At 45.1% G+C, this 11,244-nt stretch overlaps 1 protein-coding gene across 1 annotated transcript in view; it reads right to left on the reverse strand.

Annotated features, from left to right (window-relative positions):
- Positions 1 to 7,337, reverse strand: part of MAPK8IP3 (mitogen-activated protein kinase 8 interacting protein 3) — a 55,205-nt gene extending 47,868 nt beyond the window's left edge. The window contains exon 1 of the mRNA XM_069984166.1: positions 6,133 to 7,337. Within this exon, the coding sequence (XP_069840267.1) occupies positions 6,133 to 6,441 (309 nt within the window). The 5' untranslated portion in view covers positions 6,442 to 7,337. The remainder of the gene's footprint in view (positions 1 to 6,132) is intronic.
- Between the last annotated feature and the right edge of the window lie 3,907 nt (positions 7,338 to 11,244).

The following is an 11,244-nucleotide window of genomic DNA, read 5'->3' on the forward strand; positions in this document are numbered from 1 at the left end:
GTTCAGGAGGCCCACTGTATTACAGGGATGCCCCATAGCAGTCGCTATGGCTGCTATGGTGGTTGTTACGCTCCTTACATCCGGTCATTCTTGCTTGTTCTTTGTCTATAGAGACACACGAGCTGCTGTGAGCACCTACATGTTTAATAACTTGTCCATAAGGGATGTGTCAGGAAGTCCAGAGTCAGAAAGGAAAGAAACAGCAGCAGCACCAAAGGACAACGTTATAATATGCACTGACCTTCTGCTGAGAAGCTAAGGGGAGAGGGAGATTACGCTGAATAACTGAGAACATATAGCAGTCTGTATACACAAGATACAGCTGCCCAAAGCTTTGTGGCAGAGATAAGATGGAAGCCTTGGTTTACCTTTCAGGAACAGTGTGTATTACCTTCAGCAGACAGACTGCTGCATGCAGGTACACAGCCCAGGCTTTCTCAGACTCCTTCCGGCAAGCTGCAAGCACATTCTAAGCCCTGCCCCAACTTCCTGTAATTTGTCCTGATCTATATGTTACTAGAGACAGATTGACCCTGACAACAAGCTGGAGACAGCAGATTGCAAACAAGCAAGACACCTAGTGTCAAGGACTTTAGGGTTGTTTTTCTGGGGCAAGAACTTATTTTTGGTAAATAAACTGATAAACAAACATGTTGAGAATCACATTGGCCATCAAATGACAGAAAATGGTTTGGAAAAAAGCAGCACCAATTTAAAGGCATAGTAAGGTGAATGAAGGGGATAAGGTAATTTATTGCCATACAAGGTAGCTACCTATAGGAGGCGCTATATACTTATTTCGGGAGGAGAGCTTATTTACATAGGTCAGATATACACTATAATAATATCGTATACAGTGGAACCTTGGTTTAAGAGTAACTTGGTTTAAGAGCGTTTTGCAAGAAGAGCTCACAGTTTTTCAAAATTGTAACTTGGTGTAAGAGTATTGCTTTGGTTTAAGAGCTCCCTGTGCTGTGTGGGAGCGCGAGTGGGGGAGGGGCATGGTCTGCATAGCGGGGTCTACAGCACTGTACTCTGACCCAGGAAGTCTCCCTCACCTTCCAAATCATGGCAGATTCACTTCAGGCTGGGACTTACATCAGAGGACAGGACTGTGGAGGTAATCTCTCCATAGCTGTGTAACCCCTCTCTCCCCGGACAGAGAGTGCTGCATGTATGTGCCCACATCTGTCCTGCTCATTCCTTCATGCTCCCTGCAGTCTCTGTCCGCCCTTGTGTTTCCCATCCTCTCCATTACTGTACAGTAACTTATAATATCACATATTCTGCCGTTTCTAAATGTTTGTTTCATCTGTTTTACATGTTATTCAGAATAATAAATCATTATTTTTGGGGTGTGGAACCAATTGTCTGCATTTTAATTATTTCTTATAGGAAAATTTGCTTTGGTTTAAGAGTGGATTTAGATTACAAGTGCCGTCCCGGAACGAATTATGCTCCTAATCCAAGGCACCACAGTAATTTCTCTATAGTTGGTGTGTACTATTATAATATGCTGAAATTATCCTAATATGTCATTGAGTCCTGGCACCCGTCACTGATGTCTAATGCAGCAGCAGGGGGTCTATGGGGGCTGCACTCCCCTATCGCTCCACACTGGAAGGATTCTGTACAGTTTTCTACACAGACACAGAAAAATCTGAATGTTAATGAGAATAAAGCCAACTCTCATTTGCATAATACTCACTCCGGGACTACGATTTATGTAAAGCTCCTATCCAGCCAAACACAGAGAACTGAGAGAACACAGATAGACTGGGTCACCAGACTATAAGGGACGCAGAAGAGACAGTCACACCTGGGCCCTAGTGTCTTGGGGGCCCAACTGACCTTCTGACACATAAGAAGAGATTAGTATTATACATGACACATGGTAGGTGGGGGCAGAAGATATATATATATATATATATATATATATATATACATACAATATATATATATACAATATATATATATATATATATATATATAGGCTCTGTAGTTAAAAAAAAAAAAAAAGATGCCCGACCCCTAAAAAGATCCAGTGACGTTCCATTGGAGAATCCATATTTTTCTGCAGATCTGTATTTTTACTGCGGACGTTATGGATGTAACATTCTGCAAAAATTGCGTATCCCATGAATTTCTATCGGCTTATCTGTTGCGCAGTTATGGTCAGTACTAGGACATGTCCTTTTTTTAAATAATTTTTTTGCGGTATGAATTGTAGATCCGTAAAAATAAGGATAGTGTGACTAGCGCTATAGAAATCAATGGGCGCCGATTTTGTCCGCAAATTATGGAACGTGTTAGTAAGGCCTAAGGGCCCTATTACACGGGAGGATTATCGTGCAAAAAAACGTTATACCGTTTGAATTTAAGCGATAATCTTTCTGGGTGTATGCTAGCAATAGTCAAACAACTAACAGAAATTTGTTCATATGTCGTTGATCGCATCTTTTGAGCTGACCATAGAATTATTGTTAATCATTTCTGGCAAATCTTTCAGGGTATTTACACGTACAGTGGTGCCTTGGATTACGAGCATAATTCTTTCCGGGACCGTGCTTGTAATCCAAATCCACTCTTAAACCAAAGCAAATTTTTCTATAAGAAATCATAGAAATGCAGACAATTGGTTTCAGACAAAAATAATGATTATTATTCTGAATAACACATAGAGCAGATGAAACAAACATTCAGAAACAGCAGAATCTGTAATATTATTAGTTACTGTACAGTAATGGAGAGAATGGGAAACACAAGGGCGGACAGAGACTGCAGGGGGTATGAAGGAAGGAGCAGGGCAGATGTGGGCACATACATACAGCACTCTCTGTCCAGGGAGAGAGGGGTTACAGCTATGGAGAGATTACCTCCACAGTCCTGTCCCCTGATGTGAGCCCCAGCCTGAAGTGGATCTGCTATGATTTGGAAGGTGAGGGGGACTTCCTGGGTCAGAGTACTGTGCTGTAGACCCCGCTATGCAGACCATGCCCCTCCTCCACTCCTCCTCCCACCCAGTACAGGGAACTCTTAAACCAAAGCAATGCTCTTAAATCAAGTCATAATTTAGAAAAACTGTGAGCTCTTAAACCAGAATGCACTTAAACCAAGTTACTCTTAAACCAAGGTTCCACTGTAGTTCGTTATTACTATTGCTTGTATATGAGAGTATACGAACGATTGTAATTGCAATCATAACTATCGGCTATTGTTCTGTGTACCTTATATTAGTGTTCTCCAACATGTGGTTCTTTAGCTGGTGCAAAACTACAACTCCCAGAATGCCCTATGGCTTTATATTTTGTTGTAGGACAATCACTGGAAAATTCTTGTGCTACACATTGTAATCCTACAGTTGTTACAGAGCACATTACAAGGGAATGTTCACACGTGGCAGATTTGTTACAGATATTTCTGCAGCTGTAAATTTGTTCCATACATGTGAATAGGGTTGATCTGCAGCAGCTGCACGGATGTCCAGATGAATGGGGCGGTCATAGAACGTCTCCTTATTCGCATAACTCTGGCTTGGTGGTTGCAAAACTACAACTCCCAGCATGCTTAGACGGCCAACTGCACGGGTTGGAGACTACTATTCTACAGACTACATATTGGGTGCAGTCTACATTCATAAAACAGTGTGTATTGCCTTATGTTAAAGCCACTCTGTACCCACAATCTGACACCCCCCCCCCCCCAAACCGCTTGTACCGTCGGATAGCTGCTTTTAATCTAACATCTGTCCTGGGGTCCGTTCGGCAGATGATGCAGTTATTGTCCTAAAAAAAAAATTTTAAACTTGCAGTCCCATGCCAAACGGGTGTATCTGTGCCCTAACTATACACCACCCCTCCGTCTCTCCTCCCCACCCTCTTCATCGTTAGGAATGCCACTGAAACATTTACTCTTGTCTGAACATTGCACAGGTCCTTTACAATCCAGCCCATGTTCAGTATTCACACAGGTGAGGAAAAGGAGGCAATCTTCCTGGAGCATTCCTAATGATGAGGAGGGCGGGGAAGAGGGACGGAGGGGTGGTGCCAGCCTAATGCATACACAATCTAGGCCACGCCCGTAGGGCATGGGGCTGCCAGTTTAAAAGATGTTTTTTAGGGCAATAACTGCATCACCTGCCAAACGGACCCCAGGACAGATCTTGGATTAATAGCAGCTATCCGAAGGTACAAGCAGTTTTGGGGGTCAGATTGTGGATACAGAGTCGCTTTAAGAGATTACAGAGGATATGCCATTAAATATACTTAGGCCTCTCTGGCAATCACTTGAGCCCCACCACCATCACCAATTGCAAGGGAACGTTTTTCAAAAGCACTGTAATAATACATAGTGCCGGGGGACATAATAATACAAGGCCAGGCTGGATCCAACTGCCAATACTATCTAAATATTACGGGTCGGGGGTCTATTGCATATGGATAGTGGTTGCCATCAGAACATAACTTTGTCAATTGTTTGGGAAGGCTTGGAAAGACATAGCTGTTCTCTTTTAAAAATAGTGCCATACCTGTCCATGGGTTGTGTCTGATATTGCATCTCAGTTACATAAGAGATATGCTCCAAAACCATACACAACCTGTGGACAGAGGTGGCGCTGTTTTTGGAACAAAAAATAACCATGTCCTTTTAATGTTGTACAGCCTCCTTAAAGGGGGCAAAATATAAAAGTTAGTAAATTGCCTCAATAAATAACTAGATTCCCAACCGCCCCCCTGCTGCTTCTGCTGTGGGATCCTCCGGTTCTGCCAGGTTCTGATGACATCCTGATCCCCTGCTCAGCCAATCAAAGAGCAGGATGTCATTGATAGCTGTTAGTATGGAAGTGCAGCAGGTACCGGAAGATCCCACAGCAGGAGTAGCAGGGGACGAAGGGAGCTACATATGAAACCCCTTTAACCATTGTTTTTTTTTAAAGGGGGATTCCATGTTTAGCTACCTCCTGAAAAAAAGACCTCTGAGTTCATATCTAATGGGGATCTGGGTGACACACTTGAGCCCCTTTCACTTTGATATAAGAAATTTTCCCACATGACTTCCTCGAAAGGATCACTGAGGCTTTGCTCACAATGGGCCGTATACCTCTGACCTCTAGGAGTATATGTCAGACATTGGCTGCTATATAAAACCTCCAAAAATGACCAGAGCAGAGGAGTGATGGCGCCGGGTGATGCACTTGGACCCCTCCAGCTCCACATAACAAAGGCTATGCTCACAGTGGGACGTATAGTCATGCAGTAGCCTATGTCCACCATTGGCCACAATGATGTCCAGTAAACCATACAGTGTTTTCTTGTATCTCATCACTGTATAGAAAACAATACCTTCCTATATGGTAAAAAAAATCCACACACCCCTCACTGGAGGCTAAAAGGTCACCATCTTGGCCTCTCTTGGGACAATAAGGAGGCTATGGCTATGTTCGGTGTACATATTGCGTTCACTAAACTCAGTGTGAACATAGCCAGACTCCAACCTCAGGCCGGGTTCACACTACGGAACTACGTGTCACTTCTTTCGGCGGAATGCGGAATCCGCCCGTGCATAGAATGGTGTCTATGGCACAGGTGGAGAGGCGCACGGTCGTGAACGGGTACGAGCTACGGAATCCGCCGGAAATTCTCTGCTCGGGTTCAGTAGTGTGAACCCGGCCTAACAATGTCCCCTATAAGGAACCAATACATTGTGCTTTTTGGTAACAGAAAGAGGACACAACAGCGTTACCCATAGCAACCAGACACCAGAAGTCTCATTGGTTGCCAATGGCAACAACCCCAATTGTTCCCTCAACCCATTTCTATAAATGAGGTCCCACAGTGTCTCGTATGTGATTTCTCTATAGGAGGAGATACTGTAACATTGAAATCCCCCTTGCACTGGATGTAGAAGTCCTTATATAATAGGGATGGGGAACTTTCGGCCCTCCGGCTGTTGCAAAACTACAATTCCCATGTAGTTTTGCAACAGCCGGAGGTTCCCCATCCCTTCTATATAAAGACTATAAAGCTCTGATGCCATTAACAGTCATATCCTAAATCAATGTGATATCCAGGCACCAGAACAGAGTGCTAGCTCTTGGCCCTAGCAAAGACAATGAATGACCCCAGCACCTACCTCCTCGGCCTGCTTCCTGAGGGCCTTCTCCCGCTCATATTGAGTCAGTAACTGTTCATTATCCTCCTTCAGGAGCTCCAACTCCACCTCATGTTCTTGGTTCTCCGTCAAGACGGCGTCAAGGTTCTCCAGGACGTTGACCACCAGCGGCATCAGCTCCTTCACCACCTCCTCATCGTAACATTGGATCAGGCGCTCAAATTCTCTGTAGATGCTGTTGGCCAACCCCGACACCCGTTCTGACATAACCGACCCCGAACAGTAGTCGTCCTGGTAGACCACCCCATCGTCGATCTGTATCTCCATCATCTTGAAGGGGTTTTTCTTTGACTCCACAGGCAGCTATGGAATTGGGCTACTAACTAGAATCAATGGCTACTAGGACTACCCTTTCCGGGTAGGAATCAGACGCATTGACTTTGTCTTGGTTACGAGTAATATATAGGCTGGTAATGATGGTGTCTTGGTCCCTACATCAAAGCTAGATACCTGGATGCAAGAACATTATTTACATGGATTGTGTATGCACCCAGGGCTCGGGCCTTCTGTCCCCTCCGTGTGGGTTCCTATCGGTGCCAATGCAATGCAGCACCAGTCTCCATCTGCAGAAATAAGAATGACTTCAGTGCCCAGGCCGCTCGTATCACCCCGGATGGATCTCTCCTAACGTCCTATCTGAGTCACCATTATGGCCCTGCCGACCGGCAATTGCAGATTGGAGATGACGAGGAGGATGACAGCTTTGCCTCTCAAGATATATTCTCTATATAGTACCTATATATATCGACTCGAGATCCTTAGCTTACAAGAACAGGAATCCTTCGGGAAGCCTTACTATATACATATATATCCCCCAGCATCAGTAGGGATATACTATATTGCTGATGAGCACTAATCTATAGGGGGATCTCCTCCATCCTAAAGATGGCCAGATCTCGGCCAAGAAAAATGCATTTCGCCTGCTACTCTATAGGATCTATGCACCTGATTCCTTCCTCCCTCCCCCACCCTGCAAGGATACCCTGGGTGACAACTGATTTCGCCGGCTAATATGGATTGAACACACCTGTGTTAGTCGTGGGGTGATCCTTAATGTTGATGATGCTCCCCTACTTGGATGTCAGAGGAACCCCTCCATGTCATTATAGAGGTGGTGATGATGATGATGATGGTGCTAGCAGACAGAGGCACCTCCCAGCTCTGCTGTAAGTGTGGGAATAGGAGGCAGGCAGCTCTCTCCCCCTCCCTGCCCTGACAATCTGACGTCAGGCTGTCTGCATTATGGGTAAAGAATACAGCTGATTCACTCCCTGCTGCCAACCATCGCCTGCAATGCAAACCAATAGCCTGCTGGACCACAATACAGGAGGAGGCGGGAGGAGGGGGGGAGCGAGCTGCTGGCTTATTACATGATGCTATCTAATAGGATGTGAGCTGCTGAGCAATGGCGTCACAAGTGAGATAGTGGACGGGGCTCGTCGTGGGTGCTGGCCATTATCTATGGCATCCTGTGCGGCAAACTTTGCGAGAAATGGATTTTATTGAAACTTTCTCTTAAAATAAATTGCATTTCCATTCATAATGGTCCGTTTACACAAAGCGATAATTCGCCCACTTAATCGTTTAACGATTTTGAAGCAACAATTCAGGTTTTTATAACAATCATCGTTTAGATGAATGAATCGTTGGAAAAATCGTTAGAAAAATAGTTTTAAAGATCGTTTAAGCCCATCTCACACGTAGGGTGAATCTTTGAAAGACTGTTTACAGGAAGCGATCTGCGATTTTTTTGCGAATGACGATTTGAGAACGTGTTGAAAGATCACAATGAACGATTTCTCGCTCGTCGCTTGATTATCACTCATTGATCGTTATTGCGAAAATTCGAGCGATTATCGTTCCGTGTAAACGCACCATAGGGCAGATCTATAGTACACTGGCGTTTTTCAGTGTGTTTGTAGTTTTTTTTAAATCGCAGCATTACCCCCCTCCCCCCCCATAAATATTGGTGTTTAGACTTCTATAGGGGGTATTGGTGTTTTTTTAGGCGTTTTTCCTCGTTCCTTCAATACAAAACCTGGAATCACATGATAAAGAATCACATGACTGGTACTGAAAAAAAACAACAACACAGGAGATAAAATGTGAGGTATAAAAAAACGCCTAGAATTTACATTATAGGAGAACTCAGGTGGATTATAAAAGCAGACGGGGAAATTGATTACAAGTAGTAACTTACCTCTCCCCGTGCCTGCGGTGAGAGGTGGGGCCGGGATCTCCAATGCTGACACCTCACGACCCGGCTGATGGGCTGGACGCTCAGCCTGTCAGAGATTCGGGTGGGACGTCATCACAACCCCAAGGAAAATGCTTTCTGGCAGGGGTCCTGCTGCTCAGCATAGGCACGGGGAGAGGTAAGTTACTACTTGTAATCAAGTAATCTCTCCTTTAGGGTGTGTTCACACGTAACGTATTTGCAGCGGATTTCTCGCTGTGGATCCCTGCCCTGTACAATATGGGCAGACAAACTCGCCGTGGGATGCACATCCCGCAGCCTGCCCCGTTAACCCCCCGGCCAGCGGAACCTATACTTGACCTTCTCCACGCTCCGGCTTGCTTCGGGGCTCCCGGCACGTACCGCTCGGCCAATCAGTGCGCTGCCCCACCGCAGCACACTGATTGGCTGAGCGGGACGTGGAGACATCGGGAGCCCCGAAGCAAGACGGAGCGGGGAGCAGGTGAAGTGTAGGCTCTGGCGGCCGGAGGGTTAACGGGGCAGGCTGCGGACATACAGCGGGATGTGCATCCCGCGGCAAGTTTGTCTGCCCATATTGTACAGGGATCCGCAGCAGATCTGGCTGCGAATTTGCAGCGAGAAATCTCCGCTGCGGATCTGTTACGTGTTAACGCACCCTAAAAATGAGGAAAACCTATAAATACTGCCCTGTGACTTTTTTTTTAAACCCAAAAAGACATTGGGGGAGATTTATCAAACATGGTGTAAAGTGAAACTGGCTCAGTTACCCCTAGCAACCAATCAAATTCCACTTTTCATTTTCCACAGAATCTGGTGGAATCTGATTGGTTGCTAGGGGCAACTGAGCCAGTTTCACTTTACACCTTGTTTAATAAATCCCCCCCCCCCATTGTGCAAAATTTGTAAGGGAAGCCTAAAGGGGGCATTCACATGTTCCGTAATTACGGTCTGTGCACGGACGATGTGCTATGGAACGGAATTCGGAACTCCCAGTATCATCATTCATTATGATTCCGGGAGCTCCAAAACTGTTTAAAACCTTTGCGCTTTTGTGCGTCTGTGTCAAAAACTACACCAGAGAGAGGCTATGTCCACACAACGTATTAAAAAAAGGCGTCCGCTTTTTCTATGAAAAAAGACTTCCGATTTAACTGACTGCAATGCATTCAAGTCATTGGAATAAAGGACGTTCAATGCACAGTGTATTAAATAAGGGACGTCATTTTAAAATTTATAAACGGCCAAGAAAAAACGTAGCCAGACAGTGTATGTCACATAACGCCAGGCACACCAATTAATTCTGCCAAATATAATCTTTACTATTATACATAATATACAAAAAGCAGAGCCCTAACCCTCTAAAAACACTAAAGTTTCCGTATTTTTCTGTATTTGGTGTGTATTACATGCCAACATTGTCATTTGCTCCATGTATTTTTCATGCACGCATCTTAAATGGTGACGCAGGATGCAGATTATTCAGCATCCAGAATATTTTGACTACATTTCTTGCAAAAACAGCGCCACCTCTGTCCTCAGGTTGTGTGTGGTATTACAATTCATCCCCATTCACTTTAATGGAATTGAGCTCCAAAACTTACACCCAAACTGAAGACAAGAGCGACGCTGTTTCTGAAAGAAATCAGACATGTTTATCCAAGCCTGGACAACCCCTTTAAATATAAATGATATTGCACAAGGTTCTGTACTGGCTTCCTAGTCTTGAATGGAAACCTTCCATGTGCAAGCTGTTTCTGAAAGAAAGTGGTCATGTTTTTCTAATCCTGGATAACCCCTTAGGGTGATAAGTTTCTGGCTGCGACAGGAGTCATGTGATCAAGGATGGCTGTGTCACACTGTGTGGTCAGTGAAACAGCGCCACTGTTGTGCTCAGGTTGTTTGTGGTATTGCAGCCCAATTCCTTCGATGTGAAAGGAGGTGAGTGTGTGGCTCATACTGTTACTGAAAAAAAAAACCTGCACCAAGACCAATCTTACCAAATATCACAACTGCAGCACCAAGACCACCATGACTTTTTTTCTTCTAGAGCCAAATCTCAATGGCCAATTATATTGTAGCTGTGATTTGGCTGAAAAAAACCCCAACATGGTGGTCAGTGCTGGGCGATAACCATCTGCTATACGCGGTCAAAGTTCCACCAAAGTAGGATTATGGATGGGGCTGTATTGTCTTAAAGGGGTTATCCAGCGCTACAAAAACATGGCCACTTTCCCCCTACTGTTGTCTCCAGATTGGATGGGGTTTTGAAACTCAGTTCCATTGAAGTAAATGGAGCTTAATTGCAAACTGCACCTGAACTGGAGACAACAGTAGGGGGAAAAGTGCCCATGTTTTTGTGGCGCTGGATAACCCCTTTAAGGCGACCACACTGACACTTGTCATTAAATGCGATGGCGCATGAGATCTTCGCCTCATCAGTCCAGTAATTCTCTCCTCCATCGCCCCAGTGGGGTTGGTTATAGATTAGGGATAACCCTATGGTAGAGCAGGTAAGCAAGCCACAGAATGAGGTCTCCCATTGGCCTTCCCTCCATGGCAACTCTGCACATGTGGTTACGCAGTATAAAAAGTTGGAGCAACCATAAGATCCCCCTTTCTCTCCCTGTGGCGGCCTCCCCCCACTAAATGGTTCCCCCACCCATAAGGTGAGGTAACCTATGGATCCTCAGGGGCTTGGTCCATCTTAAGGGTGGGTTCATACTGAGGAATTCTCGCGGATATTGTCCGCGGAATTCCGCAGTATGTCCTCGTGCTTTTCCGCCGGCCGAATTGACATGTCACTTCTTTTGGCGGATAGCGGAATACGCCGGCCCATAGAATGGTGTCTATGGAGC

This window comes from Dendropsophus ebraccatus, chromosome 9 (genome assembly GCF_027789765.1).
Source record: "Dendropsophus ebraccatus isolate aDenEbr1 chromosome 9, aDenEbr1.pat, whole genome shotgun sequence".
Classification (NCBI taxonomy): domain Eukaryota; kingdom Metazoa; phylum Chordata; class Amphibia; order Anura; family Hylidae; genus Dendropsophus; species Dendropsophus ebraccatus.